Source organism: Maniola jurtina, chromosome 23, assembly GCF_905333055.1.
Source record: "Maniola jurtina chromosome 23, ilManJurt1.1, whole genome shotgun sequence".
In the NCBI taxonomy this organism is placed as follows: domain Eukaryota; kingdom Metazoa; phylum Arthropoda; class Insecta; order Lepidoptera; family Nymphalidae; genus Maniola; species Maniola jurtina.
This window is the reverse complement of record NC_060051.1, coordinates 4,020,554-4,041,612: the sequence shown is the minus strand read 5'-3', so window position 1 is coordinate 4,041,612 and position 21,059 is coordinate 4,020,554. Positions and strand designations below refer to the sequence as shown.

Genomic DNA, 21,059 nt, shown 5'->3' with positions numbered 1-21,059 from the left:
TGATGCTGCAGGGGATCTAACCAATCCACGCGGGCGAAGCTGCGGGCATCAGCTAGTATTCAAATGAAATTGAAACTACGATCGTATGGAGTAAGTGACGGAGAGACCCCTGTTAAGCTGTCCGTTAAAAGATCAGTTAGTCAGTCGGAAGTTAGAAGTATAGTGCCACTGTATAGGGCTTCATTCCATTTCTGTGCACAAGTCAATAAGTTTGTTTGTCCAACATTGAAAAAAATAAGTGCCTTGTTTGTCATGTTGGCGGCAAACAAGCGAAATTGGTTTCGGTTAACCGAGGAGGCAATTTCAATATTTGGAATGTTATTACTGGAATGAATTAGAAAAACAAGCGCTGGAATTTCTATTTAGAAAGAAAATTTTGAAAAAATATGGCGTAATGGCCTTTAAAAATATATGTAGTTGTTAGAAATATATAAAGATAAATGACTCTATTTTTGCTCTTTGTGTGAACTGTCATTCTGTGTGCCAAAATAACTATATAATACGGTAAAAATGTAAAACGTACTTTTGACATTTAAAAAAAAATATTATTATGCACTAAGACGAACTACTTAAAATTTTACCATAAAGTTTAACTATATATTTATGAGCGCTAACTCGTCAACAAACTGCCGTGCAGAGTATCGACTAATTTGCGAGTAACTCACGTCAAACTCATTATTTTGACTAATTTCTTAAACTGAACACTTTCAAGTAAAGAGTTTCACATAAACCTGTGGAGATGATACTGCCATTTGCGCTATTAGAATGCCTTAAGCCCACTTTGTGATATTATTATCACACTATAATATTATAAAGGAGAAAGTTTGTATGTGTGTGTGTGTGTGTGTGTGTGTGTGTGTATGTTTGTTACTCCTTCACACAAAAACTACTGGACGGATTGGGCTGAAATTTAGAATGGAGATAGATTATACCCTGTATTAGCACATAGGCTACTTTTTATCCCGGAAAATCAAAGAGTTTCCACGGGAATTTTAAAAACCTACATCCACGCGAACGAAGTCGCGGGTATCAGCTAGTTAGTTTATAAATTGGGAAAAACCAAATTAAATTTGAATTTCGTGGGCAGACGCATGTACATAGTGCACCTTAAGGACTCCTTCGCGGACCTTTTGTTCTATTCTACATGATAATAATTGACACAAAGCAAATATGGCATTTGCTTTCTTAAAAACGCACTATATTTTGATCTGCACAATATTATACTAAAACTATTACAATATTTATAATATCATTGGTACTGTATTTTGTACTCAATCCTTTGTATAGATAGATTGATACTTACATTTAATACCCTGAAAGTGCATCCATACAAAGACTCTGTACAAGGGGATTTCCCCCTTAAGACGTTTTGTCATTTTTTTGCTCACTCAAGAAGTCCTTTGGTAAATTGATACTTATATAAATGTAAGCCGATTACAATACTCTACGTTGTTTGTGTTATTTTTTCATATTTCATGAAAGTTTTTCTGGAAAAGTCGATGGAATTGTACGTAAACACCAATCAAACAGTAATAGAGAAATTTCGTACGCATTTGTTTCCTTTATTTATGATGCAAAATATAGAATAATAGACTTATATAGAGAGTGCAAACTAATACAATATTATGCCTAAACGCGAAAGTTTATCTGGCTGTCTGTTTTTGAAAAAATTGACGTTACTAATATCGCGATCAAAATGACGATAAACGCTCTTAAATTGTTATAATCAATCCATCGCTGACCCACTACTGAGCACGGACTCTAATGCCACGCTGGTCCAGTGCGGATTGGCAGACAACGCTCTTAAATAAAGGCACTTAGACAAAACAGGTATCACACTTTTAATATTATAAAGGCGAAAGTTTGTATGTTTGTTACTCCTTCACGCAAAAACTACTGGACGGATTTGGCTGAAATTTGGAATGGAGATAGATAATATCCTGGATTAGCACATAGGCTACTTTTTATCCCGGAAAATCAAAGAGTTCCCACGGGATTTCGAAAAACCTAAATCCACGCGGGCAAAGTCGCGGGCATCGGCTAGTTATACCTAAACGCGAAAGTGTAGGCTGTCTGTCTTTGAGAAAATATACGTTGCGATATCGCGATCAAAATGATGATAAACGCTCTTAAATTGTTATTTCGCTCTTAAATCAATCCATCGCTGACCCACTACTGAGCACGGACTCTAATGCCACGCTGGTCCAGTGCGGATTGGCAGGCCACGCAATTAAAATATAAAGGCACTTAAACAAAACAGGCATTAAACATAAAAGTGCATAAAAATAAGTTAAACATTCCTTCTTAAAGGACAGTTACAAATGACCGTTAGAGCTGGAACGATCCAGGTGTAGCGGGTGTGCTGCATTTCTCTCCGTCAGAGTGATCTCGTTTTTACAGAACAACACCCTTCCTTGTTAGATGGCTTTTTGCGAAAATATACGTTGCTGTTTTCGAGACCAAAACGACGATAAACGCTCTTAAATAAAGACACCTAAACAAAGGTAAGGAATTAAACATAAAAACATATAAATAAGCTAAACATTTCTTCCTATAGGACAGTTACAAATTACTGTCAGAGCTGGAACAATTCGGGCGTACCGGAGTCCGAAACGCTAATCGCTTGGCAGAACTACTTTGCCGGTAGAGTGGTAACTAACTAGCTGTAACGCACTGAGCACTAAGTAACCTTATAACTGGCGGGTAGGTAGGTACGTCAAGGTACGTGCGACAACTACAGTGAAACACTTATTAAGGTAAATCACGTTTATTCAACACACAACAATATTTCTAATTACACTTAATACTTTACTAATTCACTACACTTAATTTCACTTAAGAGTCCACTGTTCAGTTCTCAGCACTTTTCACTGTTAAGAGTATACACACACACACACACTGTCCCGTCGCCGAAAACGTCCGCTTATATACTATTCCGAGGCTCCGTCTATCCTTTGCTTTCGTATAAGCCTATCTCTTTCTCCGACTTTTCTGGACACCTCGAGTGGGTCATAAAAACCCGCAGACAATAGATGTTTACGTTTCTGGAGTGTTTTCGACGCTGGCCTATTGTTCTTTTCGGCGTAAACAGACAGTCCTTTTGTTTTGATGCACTTATTTTGAACTTGTATTTTCTCGAAGTAAATTTATAGAGAATCATCGCGAACAATCTCCCCGCGGTGCCAAAGCACCTTCTCACGTTTAAAGCGATGATTCTGTAGGAACCACCACGATGACTCGACGGACGTCTTAGCATTCCTCCGGTAGTTTGCCGGTCCGTAATTCGCGTTCTTCCTTATTATTGTTCGTTCTTTTTCCTCTGGGCTTGTCTGTTTGGTTATCATTTCTCTTCCTTCTGCTTGGCGGCGTTGACGGTATTATTCTTCCTTTGTCTTGTCGCCTTCTTTCTTTCTTTTCCAGATTTTCATTCGCTTTTTCAAATCTTCTCACAGGCCATTCATCCGCGTTTTTGCGCAAGAAAGAAGGGCCTTGGAACCATCTTGCTGCTTGGTCAAAGTCATTTGGCGTCCCTCTCGTCGCATCGTCGGCTGGATTTTCTTTAGTAGGCACCCACCTCCATTCTCCAACGTTTGTCGATTCTTCGATTTCAGCCAGCCGGTGAGCTACGAAGGTTTTAAATTTTCGAGGATCAGATTTAATCCATTGCAACACTGTACTTGAGTCGGTCCAATATGCCTTTTTTTGCACACGTAGATCCATTTCTCGTTCTATTGTCGCTGCTAACCTTGTCCCTAATAAAGCAGCCTGCAGTTCTAGCCTTGGAATCGAAATGTCGGTGTGGTTTCGTCGGTGCGACCCTTGCTTTCCCTGCAATTAGGGTAACGTGTATCTTCCCATCAGTTCCTATAGTCCGCCAATACACGGCTGCGGCATAAGCTTCTTCGCTTGCGTCTGTAAAGGTATGTAATTCTCCTTCTTGCGAGTACGATGAGATACATCTTGCGACTTTTAATTCTGTTAGAGTGGATACTTCTTCCAAATACTTCAACCATGACTTCATTTGATCTTCGTGAATTTTTTCATCCCAATCAATTTTCGTTCTCCAAATATCTTGAATTAATTTCTTCCCCTGAATCAATACAGGTGTCGCAAATCCCAAAGGGTCAAATGTTGACATGACAGCGCTCATTACTTCTCGTTTGGTGGGAATTTTCCTCCCATTCATGAGTTCTTCCGAGGTATTTCGTAAACCAACATTAAAAGCCAATGCATCTTCTTTCACCAACCATCTTAAACCAAGAGTTTTTTTCTCTTTCGCGAGTTCTAAAGAATCATTCTGTATCTTTTCTCTGAATTCCTCAATTACTCTCGCATCATTGCTAGCCCAGCCTTTCAAGTGAAAACTTGCCTTTTCATGAATTTCTTTCACTTTTGCTGCCGTTTGCTTTGCTTCTTCAGTGGTCCTGAAACTTTGCAGGTAATCGTCCATATAATGGTTCTTTTCAATTGCTTTCACTGCTTCAGGGAAAGATTTTCCGTATTCCTTAGCGTTTTTATTCATGACGTATATGGCGGTCGCTGGAGACGATGCAGCTCCAAAGATTACCGAAGTCATCCGATATTCTTCAGGTTTCTTCTTTCTATCTTCTCCACGCCATAAGAATCTAAGGCTGTCTCTATCCGCTTCTCTTATCTTTATCCTTAGAAACATTTCTTGAATATCGGCCACCACTGCTACTGGACCCTCTCTGAATCGTAACAAAACTCCAAATAGGGATTGAAGTAAATCCGGTCCTGCTAGTAGCGCATCATTAAGGCTTTTACCTTCAAATTTTGCCGCTGCATCGAATACTATTCTTGGCTTCTTCTTGATTGGATGAACAACTGCAAAATGAGGAAGATAAAAGGTTCTCCCGCTACAGGTATTTTCTGGGGCCTTTTCTGCGTAACCCTTTTCCAACAACTTCTCTATTTGCGTTGTATAAGATTCTTTTAATGCAGCATCTCGGTCTAGTTTCTTTTCAATATTCATAAGTCGTCGAAGAGCTTGATGATAATTGTTCGGTAGAGTTTCATCTTCTTTTTTCCATAAGAGTCCTGTTTCGTATTGATCATTTGGTAGTTTCTTCGTGGTACTCTCTAAAACTTCTAAGGCTCTTCGGTCACTGTCATTACTCGGCAAATTAGGTTGTATTCCCAAAGACTCCAGTTTAAAGTGTTCTCTGATGATTTCTTCTATTTCATCTTCCTTAGTTCGGCAGTGGTTAACGAAGTTAACTACGGCGTTAGCACTTGTATCAAATCCATGCAGAACCCATCCTAGTCTTGTAAGTGATGCCACTGGTTTGGTGGCCTTTCCTTTTAATAGTTTCCTTGTGACAATCAATCCCCAATTGTCCTGTCCTATAAGAAGCTTAGGCTTTTCACCGGTGTAAACGAGTTCTTTTCTGATTTTTACTAAATGAGGACAATTGTTTATTACGTCTGTATCAACTTTTTGTTCTGACAACTTCAAATCGTCCATTGTCCTGGCTTCCATTGTCATTATTTCTCTACTGTTGACGCCTTTTATTTTCAATTTGACCTTCAAGGAGTTATTCTTCTTCAATTCTTTTCCACCAACCGTTTCTATTGTCAATGGTTCTCTCTTTCCTTCAACTCCAATCTTCTCTGCAATCGAGGAATCTACCAGTGTAATTGTAGATCCTTCATCTAACAATGCTAACACTCGGACTTTTCCTTTTGGGCCATATAGGTTCACTGGCACCATCTTCAGATACACCTTTCCTTTAGTCACTGTGGTATTGATGGATACAATTTTCTCTTCTGGTTCATCATCACAATAATAATCATCTTCATCATGATATGTTTCATCTTCGTAGTCGACATTGTTGCACGACTCATTCTTCTGCTGGACTGCAGCTGGTGAGAGTCTTTCAGAATGAAGAGCTACATGGTGGTATCTCCTGCATCTTCTACAGGGTGGAGCCTTGCAGTCCAGTCTCTGGTGTCTGTAACGAAGGCACTTGAAACATATCTTAGCTTTCTTCGCAATTTCCCATCGTTCATCTACGCTTGCTTCTCTGAATTTCTTGCATTCTAATAGGCCATGATTCTCATCACATAAGTTACATGATCTCTTAACTGTGCGAATGGCTATTTCTCGACTCGTCGACGGTGATTCTTGTTTTCTCTCTTCTGGCTCTAACATAGCGTGAACTGTCTTTCTTGAATTTACGTATTGCGGCGTTATGGTATCATCAATTTCAGGTGGAGCAAAAACTCCATAATTCTGTATTTCTTCGGTAAGGAATAAATCGATTATTTCTAAGTCAGCTATTTCAGTATCTCTATACCGGCTATAAAAAGCGACGTATCTATCAAACATGTTCACTGACATTTTTTCCCTTATGCAATTGGAAGTTTCTGGTGAGTGAAGATACTGTGGTTTCTTCAAGGTTTTGATGACAGAAATAGAGGCCTTTACCTGGCTGGCAAATCTGCAAATATCTCTTGGATCATTTTTCACTGGTTTTATCCGTTTCATTTTTTCTAACTCTGCTAGTGCTAAAGATCCAGGTCTACCAAATCTATCTTCAAGGTGCCGCATTACGATCATCGGATCATCAACGCTATTCATCAAGCTTTCCACTGCCTCTTTGGCAGTTCCTCGTAGAGCCTTGCGAAGGCGCGCTCGGTTCATTGCGTGGGAAAAGTTCTCAGCTGATTCAAAATAAGCTTTCTTGAAATTTAGCCACTCTGCACTTGCGCCACTGAATGAAGGCAACTCTATGATATCTCTATCTTTTTCGTTTAACTTCTTGATTTCCTGTACAAGTAATTGTACTGTCGATATTTCATCTTGCCTTGACGCCTGGTGCTGACTTTTATTTTGAAATTCTTCTGAAGCCTGGATTACCCATTCTTCGTCATGTTGTTCTTGTTCGTAAATTTCATCTTCGGTTTCCTCTTGTTCCTGCAATGCCAATAATTTCGCTCGAGCCAGCTTTTCAAGAGCTTTGGCGGTTTCATATTCCCTCTGCGCTAACTCTATTTCAATTTCCGACCTCTTTTTCCTAGGCAACGGGTGCGCGTTATCCGCACACGTAGACTTATAAGGGTTCAAAGAAGTCCTTCGTATGTCCAGCGCTTGTTGACGTGATCCCTTAATTTTGTCTTTCATCCTGAATGATCCAGAAGGCTCAACATTCGGTGAAACGTCGATAGTACCAGAAGTGAATACCGGAATGCCCCCCTCTGTGGGGGCAGGGTCTGTATTCCCCCTGATTACGTCCCCGACCTGTTGCACCGGGGACCCCACTGCTCTGACGTTCACACAGGGCGGAGGCGTCCTTAGCGTAGATTGACTGGCAGTGGACGTGTCTGTAGACTCGACTGGTATACTTACAGTCACATCTCTCGCCATGGTTTCCGCCGTAATCCTTGAGCGTGATTCTGATCTTGTTGTCGGCATCCTCACCTGGTTTACCTACTACAGTAACCCGATCCGGCTCTTCGAAGGACCAATTGTAACGCACTGAGCACTAAGTAACCTTATAACTGGCGGGTAGGTAGGTACGTCAAGGTACGTGCGACAACTACAGTGAAACACTTATTAAGGTAAATCACGTTTATTCAACACACAACAATATTTCTAATTACACTTAATACTTTACTAATTCACTACACTTAATTTCACTTAAGAGTCCACTGTTCAGTTCTCAGCACTTTTCACTGTTAAGAGTATACACACACACACACACACTGTCCCGTCGCCGAAAACGTCCGCTTATATACTATTCCGAGGCTCCGTCTATCCTTTGCTTTCGTATAAGCCTATCTCTTTCTCCGACTTTTCTGGACACCTCGAGTGGGTCATAAAAACCCGCAGACAATAGATGTTTACGTTTCTGGAGTGTTTTCGACGCTGGCCTATTGTTCTTTTCGGCGTAAACAGACAGTCCTTTTGTTTTGATGCACTTATTTTGAACTTGTATTTTCTCGAAGTAAATTTATAGAGAATCATCGCGAACACTAGCCATGGCTAAAACCTCCCACCCAAAAATTCCCGAAATGCCCCTGCCAGTAATCAAACCCGGGACCTCCCACTTGTCACACACCACTGTGTCAGGAAGGTCGAAATTTATAAGAAAAACCGGCCAAGTGCGAGTCAGACTCGCGCACTGAGGGTTCCCGTACTTCGGGTATTTTTCCAACATTTTGCACGATAAATCAAAAACTATTATACACAAAAATAAATAAAAATCGGTTTTAGAATGTACAGGTAAAGCCCTTTCATATTATGATACCCCATTTGGTATAGTTATCTTACTTTGAAAATTGAAACACGTTTAATTTTTTTTTTAAATGATATAACCACAAATTCGGGGTTTTCAGATTTATTCCTGTACTTGTTCTATAAGACCTACCTACCTGCCTTTCATGATTCTAGGTCAAAGGAAGTACCCTATAGGTTTCTTGACAGTCAGACAGACAGACAACAAAGTGATCCTATAAGGGTTCCGTTTTTCCTTTTGAGGTACGGATTCCAAAAAACTCGACGTAAGTTTACAAAACAGCGTCCCGTGTGTCCCCTTTACTAAAATTTTAGTGGAACAACGGCTAAGTGTGATGCAGGGGCATAAATCCTAGTTTTTATCTGCGTAATATCTCGTCTAGGAGACTTTATGTAGCTTTGTGAGTGGGAAATATTGAAACTGGGCGGAAACTCCTATTTCCCCTCCGTGTGCTTAGTATGAGATTTCACATCTCACCAACGTTGATAGAATTCGAGAGTCGAAACAAAATAACTCCAAATTAAAATGAACCCCAATAAACCTTGATATTAAGTTAAAAATTCAGTACCACCTTAAGTTAAAAATTTAGTACTTGGTTATTAAAAGAGGGCAACCCACCACCTCCCATGGCCCTACCAACTTTGCGGTTATATGGGCCAAATCACGCCCGGGTACATCGAAGGCACAGACGAGCGCACGTTCGGTACCTACTTGCTCTAGGCGTGTTTCACGGGGCGCCTCCTTGACTCTCTACAAATTATTTCCCCTCTACTTCCCCCCTTCCGTGCCCCTATGTGTCATTCTCCTCTTTATAGGACAGAGGTTATGGTTACAAGAGATTCCTGCAGGCTGTCGTGGATGTCTCCTGTTATCTACTTCCTCTCTAGTTTCCTCTTCATTCTCTTCGCTCCCGCTCTCATGCCCTCTTCCGCGTTCATCACATCTTCCTCCTCACTTCCTTTCTCCTCTTCGTATCCTCTTTAACGCTGAGGTGTTTCGATGTTCGAATACTATCAACGTTGGTGAGACGTAAAATCTCTTGCTAAGCCTACTGATAACTGTAAAGTACGACTCGGTAATGCCCTGCGTGCTTTATTCGGTGCCACAGTCAGTGGCGCCATATTGAAAGTAAGAAATTTAATCCAAAGTTAGGAACTGTTTGAGCTATGCTTTATTTTAAGCAGTGATATTTTTTTACAAACTCAAATTATGCATAGTAATCTATGGTACAATTAAGTACCAACTTGAGCGGAGGTGGCTTACATTCGTCGCACATTCTTTTTTACCCGACTGCGGTAAAGCCAAAAGGAAGGGTTATGATTTTAGTTTCTTGCAAGTCGTCACTTATTTATAACTTTACAAAATTAGGTACCTACTGTGAAACTTGCTAGTGGGGCCAATCTTCTCCAAAGGTTGTTCAACCATCCTTTTGTAAATTAAAACCTTTAACCTTTAGTTTAGTTTTACATCTATCGGCACTCCGAGCACTATTGACATTAGCATGTCGGTGACGCAACGTTGAACGTTACCCACTCCAAAATCGCGAAACGCGCCTTGATAAGTTTTTATTTTTATAACAAAATACCACAACTAATTCAGTTCCTAAAATCGTTTCACGAAAATTAGCACCAAAGCACGTTAGTTAGCAAGAACACGCAAAAAGAATAACATTAAACTAAAGCACTCTCCAACTTACACTCAAATTCATATAATTACTTTAAAATTACACCTGAGAAGGCAAAACGAAACGTTAAACTCATTAGCTGAGAGAACTAATGAGATTTGATGGAAGTCGGGTAAAAACTCGGGCAATTCTCGGCCACACTTAAGCATGATTTATGCTTACGTCTCGAACTAAAGGAATACGTTTATTTTTCTCTTTCTAAACTGTTTTTAAACGGAGTTCTTTGCTTATTTCTTTGAAGGAACAATGTTTTGAACGTTCCCATGTGCAGTGATAGATTCTACAATAATTGATTGATCTTTGACGTTTATTCATATTTGTATTCTTTAAATAAACAAGTGTAAATTAAAAATTTATAACACCCCCGACGATCCAAAGTATTTGAGTTTTCCAAAACATCATTTTCAAATAAATAATTATGTATTTAGGCAACGTCCATCTTGACAGCTTGACATTTGTCAATTGACATAATATTAAGAACCTAACGGTTATCTAACCTTCTTTTCTACAAGAAAACTAGAAAAGAGCTAATAACTCTTAAACGGCTGAACCAATTTTTTTAGATTATAGCTAAGAACACTCTCGATCAAGCCACCTTTCAAACAAAAAAAACGAAATTAAAATCGGTTCATTCGTTTAGGCGCTACGATGCCACAGACAGATACACAGATACACAGATACACAGATACACACGTCAAACTTATAACACCCCTCTTTTTGGGTCGGGGGTTAAAAATTGCGAGCAAACGAGCAGCTGGGTCACCTGTTGTTAAGTGATTACCGCTGCCCATGAACATTTGCATCACCAGAGGTGCCGCCGATGCGTTGCCGGCCTTTCAGGAATTTATTGGTCCGCCCCTTGAATAACCCAATGTTGTAATCTAGTGTGAACACCGCTGATGGGAGTTGATTCTTTTTGTGATGATGTCTTTTGATTTTTGATGAATTTTATATAGATATAAGTAGTTGAAGACCTGAAGAGTGACATACGCTAATTTTATCCCGGAAAATCAAAGATTTCCCCTCGGAAAATCTAAATCCACGCGGACGGAGTCGCCGGCATCAGTTCGTATCTACGTTATAATATTACGACAAGTAAAATACAGAAAGGATCACACTATAAGTAAAATGGATGAAATTGTGATGCTACATTTTGGCTAAGCGCTCGACAAGAGTGAATTGTACTGACAAGAGGCACGGGCGCACCTGGTGCCAATATTTACTGCCAAACCGGTGTTTCACCCCACGCTAGTGGTCGTTCACCTTTATCGTGAGCGTTGTTACAGAGAACAAAAATCGCCTCGTCCTTTTAATTTACGGTACGTAAGTAATCGGGACTTGTGGGGTAAAAATTTTGGGGTAAAATATTTTAGGGTAAAAAAAATATTGGACGCATTTTAAGGGTTCCGTATCTCCAGATAAAAAAGGAACCCTTTAGAGGATCACATCGTTGTCTGTCTGTCCGTCTGTCTTATCTGTCAAGACCCGTCATGGGAATCAGAACTCATAGGGTAGGTACTTCCCGTTGACCTAGAAACATGAAATTTAGCAGGTAGCCATGTCTAATAGCACAAGTATAGGGACAAATCCCATGAATTTGTGGTTATATTATCAAAAAAATGTGTTACTTCTTGTACGATGGTACGGAACCCTTCGTCAGCGAGTCCGACTCGCACTTGACCGGATTTCTTCACAGTATAAAATTCCAAGTATGTAGCTTCTGAAAGAAAGTCTATTCTGAAATATCCTAGGTATAGATAACTCGTGCAATTTTAGAAATCACACAGGAATACAGCAAAGTGTTTCCTCAATAAGTGCTTATGTATAAAGGCACTTTGAGTATGAAAATTTCATGCATTCAAAGGCGATTTAGTGGGCAGTCCATTCAGAGAATGCTACGAGTTACGAATAAGTATATTGTAAAGCAAATACTGTACTTTAAAAAAAAACTAATTAAAATGAACCCACTAAAATCATCGATAATAATATATAGGTAGGACTATCAATAGGTAATTACATAAAGAATCACACTACAAAATATAATATTATGTTCTTATACAATAGGTCATCACCAATATCACAGTTGGAAAAACGAAGCTTTTTCAGTTCAATAAAGGATAAATGAAAAACTATTATGCATAAAAATTAATAAAAATCTGTTTTAGAATGTAATAGGCAAACCCCTTTCATATAATAATACCCCACTTGGTATAGTTATCTCCTCACCCTCGGTGCGCGAGTCCGACTCGCACTTGGCTGATTTTTTCTTTTTCAGGTACGGAACCCTAAGAATGATTTTCAGAACTGCCAACCGAGAGAGACTGGGGCGGGTTAGGTAGTTATCCAAAAAAAGCTTTCTAGACATTATTATCAGCTGTTTTAAACGTTCTAAAACAGTTTTGAGACCCAATACACAGGGATCGGTATTTCTAAAATCTGTCGCACTCGATCGTTTTTTCGTACATCGTGCACCGTGGATCCTGCGGGGAATGGTCTAGATCTAGAATATAGATGCTTATCGCAGTTAGGCAAATCGCGATCTACCTAGGCGCTATTTGAGCTGAACATTTTGATAGGAAATTGCGTCCCTATGGGAATTGATGGTGATCTGAGTAATGTCGGCAACTTCTAAAACACTATCTACTCTCATTTCTATGCTTATTTTTGATAGAGAATTCCTGCTACTTTATTTAGGCGATTTGTCCATTTGTATAGAATAGTCGATGTTTTTTTGAAGAGAAAACTTCTTTGGGCGCGTTTTTTGGGTCGGTTTTTGTAATGGGTAGTTTTTGGGGTGGGTTTTTAAATGAGTTTTTGGCTTTAAGGTTGCGTCACTGAGTTACTAATGTAAAAACTTAGTGCTCGGGCTACCAATACTTAGTTTTTTCCGGGATAAAAAGTAGCCTATGTCCGTCTCCGGGATATAAGCTAACTCTGTACCAAACTTCGTCAGAATCGATTCAACTGTTGGGCCGTGAAAAGGTAGCAGACAGACAAACAGATAGACAGACAGACAGACACACTCTCGCATTTATAATATTATATTAGTATGGATACCGTGGTATTTTTTTGAAATGCCACGTTTACAAAGAGATGAAAAAGTATAAAACAATTAGGTATAGCTATGAGAATACAATACCATGATGATGAAAATAAGTACGTCTTGTAATATTTCAGACGAAAAATGTGAGGCGCACTTCTTCATCTGTTCACGTAGTGGAAGGTCTACAAACGCTTCACTTCCCTGTGCGAGGTCCCAATTTTTGGGTCCCTTGGGAACCCAACGTTTATTAGTCTTTCGAACCCATGCGTCATTCCCATTGCCACTTCAACTTCGCGACCCGTTGCGCTATGTCGATTACTAGCTGGTTCTCTTTAAGAGGGGTCTCTCCGTCACTCGCTTCATACAAACGTAGTTCGTCTCTCATTGGAATACTAACCAATCATACTCAATGGAATTTTGTAGAAACGTTTCGGGAGCTAATATTTATGCCTTTGGTTTTCCAGATTTCCGTTAAAATATTCGGTTTCAAAGTTACGCGGTCTTAAAAATTCACATACAAATCTTTGAGCCCCTGTAATTTTAAAACTACATATTTTTAGAAAAATCTAAAATACCACAGGCACAGATATTAGTTTCTAGAATATGTCTGCAAAATTTCATGGACTTTGGTTGCTTAATATTCAAATGAAATTGGAACTACGTTTGTATGAAGCGAGTGACGGAGAGACCCCTTTTAATAATAAATAGATATAAATGCAGTAGCTGTATCTTTAAAACAATGTATAAGTATGCTATAGTAACTGACACCACCTCTTGAGAATGCAAAGGGCAGTGAGCAGCCATTTCTAAATTTAGCCGCGTAGCCCGTACCTTTTAAAGATTAACGCGATGAACTAGTATTACTAGGGTGACAGTGAGCGCACGTTCGGTACCTACTTGCTCTAGGCGTGTTTCACGGGGCGCCTCCTTGACTCTCTACAAATTATTTCCCCTCTACTTCCCCCCTTCCGTGCCCCTATGTGTCATTCTCCTCTTTATAGGACAGAGGTTATGGTTACAAGAGATTCCTGCAGGCTGTCGTGGATGTCTCCTGTTATCTACTTCCTCTCTAGTTTCCTCTTCATTCTCTTCGCTCCCGCTCTCATGCCCTCTTCCGCGTTCATCACATCTTCCTCCTCACTTCCTTTCTCCTCTTCGTATCCTCTTTAACGCTGAGGTGTTTCGATGTTCGAATACTATCAACGTTGGTGAGACGTAAAATCTCTTGCTAAGCCTACTGATAACTGTAAAGTACGACTCGGTAATGCCCTGCGTGCTTTATTCGGTGCCACAGTCAGTGGCGCCATATTGAAAGTAAGAAATTTAATCCAAAGTTAGGAACTGTTTGAGCTATGCTTTATTTTAAGCAGTGATATTTTTTTACAAACTCAAATTATGCATAGTAATCTATGGTACAATTAAGTACCAACTTGAGCGGAGGTGGCTTACATTCGTCGCACATTCTTTTTTACCCGACTGCGGTAAAGCCAAAAGGAAGGGTTATGATTTTAGTTTCTTGCAAGTCGTCACTTATTTATAACTTTACAAAATTAGGTACCTACTGTGAAACTTGCTAGTGGGGCCAATCTTCTCCAAAGGTTGTTCAACCATCCTTTTGTAAATTAAAACCTTTAACCTTTAGTTTAGTTTTACATCTATCGGCACTCCGAGCACTATTGACATTAGCATGTCGGTGACGCAACGTTGAACGTTACCCACTCCAAAATCGCGAAACGCGCCTTGATAAGTTTTTATTTTTATAACAAAATACCACAACTAATTCAGTTCCTAAAATCGTTTCACGAAAATTAGCACCAAAGCACGTTAGTTAGCAAGAACACGCAAAAAGAATAACATTAAACTAAAGCACTCTCCAACTTACACTCAAATTCATATAATTACTTTAAAATTACACCTGAGAAGGCAAAACGAAACGTTAAACTCATTAGCTGAGAGAACTAATGAGATTTGATGGAAGTCGGGTAAAAACTCGGGCAATTCTCGGCCACACTTAAGCATGATTTATGCTTACGTCTCGAACTAAAGGAATACGTTTATTTTTCTCTTTCTAAACTGTTTTTAAACGGAGTTCTTTGCTTATTTCTTTGAAGGAACAATGTTTTGAACGTTCCCATGTGCAGTGATAGATTCTACAATAATTGATTGATCTTTGACGTTTATTCATATTTGTATTCTTTAAATAAACAAGTGTAAATTAAAAATTTATAACACCCCCGACGATCCAAAGTATTTGAGTTTTCCAAAACATCATTTTCAAATAAATAATTATGTATTTAGGCAACGTCCATCTTGACAGCTTGACATTTGTCAATTGACATAATATTAAGAACCTAACGGTTATCTAACCTTCTTTTCTACAAGAAAACTAGAAAAGAGCTAATAACTCTTAAACGGCTGAACCAATTTTTTTAGATTATAGCTAAGAACACTCTCGATCAAGCCACCTTTCAAACAAAAAAAACGAAATTAAAATCGGTTCATTCGTTTAGGCGCTACGATGCCACAGACAGATACACAGATACACAGATACACAGATACACACGTCAAACTTATAACACCCCTCTTTTTGGGTCGGGGGTTAAAAATTGCGAGCAAACGAGCAGCTGGGTCACCTGTTGTTAAGTGATTACCGCTGCCCATGAACATTTGCATCACCAGAGGTGCCGCCGATGCGTTGCCGGCCTTTCAGGAATTTATTGGTCCGCCCCTTGAATAACCCAATGTTGTAATCTAGTGTGAACACCGCTGATGGGAGTTGATTCTTTTTGTGATGATGTCTTTTGATTTTTGATGAATTTTATATAGATATAAGTAGTTGAAGACCTGAAGAGTGACATACGCTAATTTTATCCCGGAAAATCAAAGATTTCCCCTCGGAAAATCTAAATCCACGCGGACGGAGTCGCCGGCATCAGTTCGTATCTACGTTATAATATTACGACAAGTAAAATACAGAAAGGATCACACTATAAGTAAAATGGATGAAATTGTGATGCTACATTTTGGCTAAGCGCTCGACAAGAGTGAATTGTACTGACAAGAGGCACGGGCGCACCTGGTGCCAATATTTACTGCCAAACCGGTGTTTCACCCCACGCTAGTGGTCGTTCACCTTTATCGTGAGCGTTGTTACAGAGAACAAAAATCGCCTCGTCCTTTTAATTTACGGTACGTAAGTAATCGGGACTTGTGGGGTAAAAATTTTGGGGTAAAATATTTTAGGGTAAAAAAAATATTGGACGCATTTTAAGGGTTCCGTATCTCCAGATAAAAAAGGAACCCTTTAGAGGATCACATCGTTGTCTGTCTGTCCGTCTGTCTTATCTGTCAAGACCCGTCATGGGAATCAGAACTCATAGGGTAGGTACTTCCCGTTGACCTAGAAACATGAAATTTAGCAGGTAGCCATGTCTAATAGCACAAGTATAGGGACAAATCCCATGAATTTGTGGTTATATTATCAAAAAAATGTGTTACTTCTTGTACGATGGTACGGAACCCTTCGTCAGCGAGTCCGACTCGCACTTGACCGGATTTCTTCACAGTATAAAATTCCAAGTATGTAGCTTCTGAAAGAAAGTCTATTCTGAAATATCCTAGGTATAGATAACTCGTGCAATTTTAGAAATCACACAGGAATACAGCAAAGTGTTTCCTCAATAAGTGCTTATGTATAAAGGCACTTTGAGTATGAAAATTTCATGCATTCAAAGGCGATTTAGTGGGCAGTCCATTCAGAGAATGCTACGAGTTACGAATAAGTATATTGTAAAGCAAATACTGTACTTTAAAAAAAAACTAATTAAAATGAACCCACTAAAATCATCGATAATAATATATAGGTAGGACTATCAATAGGTAATTACATAAAGAATCACACTACAAAATATAATATTATGTTCTTATACAATAGGTCATCACCAATATCACAGTTGGAAAAACGAAGCTTTTTCAGTTCAATAAAGGATAAATGAAAAACTATTATGCATAAAAATTAATAAAAATCTGTTTTAGAATGTAATAAGGTGGGTCCACACCGGACGATCCATCGATCCCGCGATCCGCGATCCAGGATCGCGGATCGTGGATCGTGGATCGTGTTATGCCGATCCACTCTTGGAAACTTGCGATCCCAAATATGCGCTCCAAGCGATCCTAAGGCGATCCGTGATTCAGCCAGTCTAACTCTTGTACGATATGGAGTCACACGTACAACGGCGGCGTCTTGCCGTTGCAGCAGTAACTTTTATTTTGCTTAAATGCTTGCGCAAAAAATCACAAAAAAGAAAACGACGGTTTTGGGTGAAACAAATTTACAAAAATCGCTTGGAATCTGGGACTCAGCTGTACGCAGAGTTAGTGTCAGATAAAGTTGAACACAATTTTGCAAGAATGAATGCTAATCAATTTGAGATATTGTGTTCATTATTAAATAACAAGCTAAGAAAGAATGATACAAATTATAGAGATGCCATTACTGTGAAGGAAAGATTATTACTAACATTGAGATTTTTAGCAACTGGAGATTCGTACGTCAGTTTGCAGTATCTGTTCCGCATTTCCAAACAGTCTATATCGATAATTATTCCTGAAGTTTGTGAAGCCATCATTGACCTGTTAAATGATTATGTAAAGGTAAGTAAAACCATACTTTATTACTCAATAAAAAAGTAGTGTATTACAATCATAATTTAAAGAAGTAACATGTTTACAATTATTAATTATTTTTTGAAAACATGATATAGGTAGGTACTTATTTAATTCGGTGGTGACTGTGGAAGTGAATAATCCTGAGGTTTCAGAAACTGGGACTGCGATGAATTGGAGGCTAGATGAGCAGACGGTGATGTCTGTGGAATTGGAGCTGGATAATTTTGAGGTTGTAGAGACTGGGACTGTGATGAAGTGGATGCTATTGGTGTGCCAGGGTATGAATTAGTGTAATATCCATAATTGCTATCCCCATATCTTCCTGTGTCAGCTTGAAAAATAACTTGGCATATAGCATTTTTGACATTAACTAATGTTACTGCATCATATTTCCGCAATTCAGTAGATATATACTGCCCGAAAGCAATGTAAGAATCAGTTTCCGGTTGTGGTGGCTGAGCACATTGTTGCAGAAGTTGGAAAGCCTCTGAAAGAGTTTCATCTGATATGTCATCTGCATTATTAGAAGTAGTTTTCTTTCTTTTTTTTGTTCTTTTGTTTGTTGTTTGGACACTGGATTGTGCATTCTGATCATTCTGCTCTCTACTCTGATCTGTGTGGTGGTTGGCTCTCTCCGGTTGTGTGTCACTAGTAATGTTACTGTTCTCGTTTTCGCTCACTGTAGTATTAACTTCAAGTTCCCCATCAGTCGTATCAGATTCTACCTGTAACAACAATTATTATTACTATTTACTGCTTATTCTTATTTTCAGCTTTATATTATAATTAAGATCTCCTTTATTTTCAGGTGCCGTCAACTAAAGAAGAATGGCGTACAGTTTCTCAGCAATTCGAGAATAAGTGGAATTTCCCACACGTGATAGGAGCGATGGACGGCAAACACGTCGCTATACAATCGCCTTTTAATAGTGGCAACGACTTTGATAATTACAAATTATTTCCTAGTATTGTTCTTTTTGCATTAGTAGATGCAAATTATAGGTTCCTGTATGTGAATGTTGGGACTAAAGGCAGAATATCAGATGGAGGCGTGTTCAAAAGCACAAATTTATATAAAAAACTTGAAAAAAAAGAGCTAAATATTCCTCCACCGGAGATATTGCAAGTTCCCTATAAAATTGAGGTACCCTATTATATACTAGGTGATAAAGCTTTTCAGCTTAATGATTATACTATGAAACCATACGATGGTACACGGGAAAGGGGTTCTTGTGAAAGAATTTTCAACTACCGACTGTCAAGAGCACGTAGAGTAGTTGAAAACGCGTTTGGAGTACTTAGTTCTGTCTACAGAGTCCTGCGTAAACCTATGCTTTTGGAACCAGAAACTGCGACTAAAGTCGTGCTGGCAACGGTTCATTTATATAACTACTTACGCAGTAATCCTAACTTTATATCGCCAGGAACGTTTGATACAGTACAGGAGAATGGAGATGTAATACCTGGAAGCTGGCGAAATGAACCGCCATCACAATCGCTACAACCGATGGCCGTCGTACCAAGAAGAGCAACAGAAAATGCCACTACAATACGGTCCCACTTAGCAAGACACTTTGTTACAAACCATACAATAGTTTGGCAAAATGAATATCAGTAAACTAATAGCTCACAATATGTTCCAATGTATCGCGTGTGGTTCCGGGTTCATTTTTATCCGCCATAAAGTCGAAGTCATCATACGCAAACCACTTTGATTTATATGTATCTTGAGCACCTGAAATAAACAAGTTACTCATTAAAATAACCACGTGTATTTCTAACAGCTTAAATGTAAAAAGCGAAATCACGTGAAATCCACAGTAAATATTATGATGTAATTACTTATAATAAAATATATAATTTTAATACCTACAGATAAAAAGTAGCTTTGTTTTCTTACCGGATCCAGTTATACGGCTTTGCTTCTCTCTGTGTTTCTCCCTTCTGTAGCCTCCCGCCAGAGATCGCATTTTTTTCTTTAGGTTCTCGATCGACTTATTCCCCATTTCACGAGAAATCTGACACCAAGCATCATCTCTAACACCTCTATTGGTGTAATTAGAATCTTTGGGATCCCATAAACATTTAAATTCTTTATAAAGCGATATCAAACGGCGACTTTCTGAGATGTCCATGGCGAGGTGGATCGCGCGAACCAACACAACCGTCCACACCGCGCGCATCACGCAACTGAGGCACCTTTGAGGCTGGCACAAAAACCGACCGCACACGGATCGCGCGAGGTAGGGAGCGCGCGCTCCAATACGTGCGCATGGATCGCGCGCGGCACGTCCACACCGCCTGCATCTTTGGATCGCGCTGCTGCCGCGCGCGATCGGAGCGCGATGGATCGTCCGGTGTGGACCCGGCTATAGGCAAACCCCTTTCATATAATAATACCCCACTTGGTATAGTTATCTCCTCACCCTCGGTGCGCGAGTCCGACTCGCACTTGGCTGATTTTTTCTTTTTCAGGTACGGAACCCTAAGAATGATTTTCAGAACTGCCAACCGAGAGAGACTGGGGCGGGTTAGGTAGTTATCCAAAAAAAGCTTTCTAGACATTATTATCAGCTGTTTTAAACGTTCTAAAACAGTTTTGAGACCCAATACACAGGGATCGGTATTTCTAAAATCTGTCGCACTCGATCGTTTTTTCGTACATCGTGCACCGTGGATCCTGCGGGGAATGGTCTAGATCTAGAATATAGATGCTTATCGCAGTTAGGCAAATCGCGATCTACCTAGGCGCTATTTGAGCTGAACATTTTGATAGGAAATTGCGTCCCTATGGGAATTGATGGTGATCTGAGTAATGTCGGCAACTTCTAAAACACTATCTACTCTCATTTCTATGCTTATTTTTGATAGAGAATTCCTGCTACTTTATTTAGGCGATTTGTCCATTTGTATAGAATAGTCGATGTTTTTTTGAAGAGAAAACTTCTTTGGGCGCGTTTTTTGGGTCGGTTTTTGTAATGGGTAGTTTTTGGGGTGGGTTTTTAAATGAGTTTTTGGCTTTAAGGTTGCGTCACTGAGTTACTAATGTAAAAACTTAGTGCTCGGGCTACCAATACTTAGTTTTTTCCGGGATAAAAAGTAGCCTATGTCCGTCTCCGGGATATAAGCTAACTCTGTACCAAACTTCGTCAGAATCGATTCAACTGTTGGGCCGTGAAAAGGTAGCAGACAGACAAACAGATAGACAGACAGACAGACACACTCTCGCATTTATAATATTATATTAGTATGGATACCGTGGTATTTTTTTGAAATGCCACGTTTACAAAGAGATGAAAAAGTATAAAACAATTAGGTATAGCTATGAGAATACAATACCATGATGATGAAAATAAGTACGTCTTGTAATATTTCAGACGAAAAATGTGAGGCGCACTTCTTC

The 21,059-nt window shown here is 39.4% G+C and overlaps 4 protein-coding genes across 9 annotated transcripts in view; 2 read left to right on the top strand and 2 right to left on the bottom strand.

Moving 5' to 3' along the window:
* LOC123877355 (latrophilin Cirl) overlaps window positions 1-21,059 on the top strand; it is a 494,916-nt gene that overhangs the window by 265,791 nt on the left and 208,066 nt on the right. The window lies entirely within an intron of this gene.
* Window positions 3,250-7,387, bottom strand: LOC123877305. Its single transcript, XM_045923925.1, has 2 exons — window positions 3,992-7,387; window positions 3,250-3,828 (listed from the first exon to the last, which is right to left on the bottom strand). The coding sequence occupies exons 1-2, from the start codon at window positions 7,385-7,387 to the stop codon at window positions 3,250-3,252; spliced, it is 3,975 nt and encodes a 1,324-aa protein (XP_045779881.1).
* LOC123877358 (protein ALP1-like) lies at window positions 16,659-19,289 on the top strand. The gene is made up of 3 exons (XM_045924025.1): window positions 16,659-16,669; window positions 17,032-17,641; window positions 18,465-19,289. Exons 2-3 carry the CDS (start codon window positions 17,204-17,206, stop codon window positions 19,272-19,274), a joined length of 1,248 nt encoding a protein of 415 aa, XP_045779981.1. The 5' UTR covers window positions 16,659-16,669; window positions 17,032-17,203; the 3' UTR covers window positions 19,275-19,289.
* LOC123877359 lies at window positions 17,683-20,023 on the bottom strand. The gene is made up of 3 exons (XM_045924026.1): window positions 19,557-20,023; window positions 19,288-19,391; window positions 17,683-18,381 (listed from the first exon to the last, which is right to left on the bottom strand). Exons 1-3 carry the CDS (start codon window positions 19,837-19,839, stop codon window positions 17,764-17,766), a joined length of 1,005 nt encoding a protein of 334 aa, XP_045779982.1. The 5' UTR covers window positions 19,840-20,023; the 3' UTR covers window positions 17,683-17,763.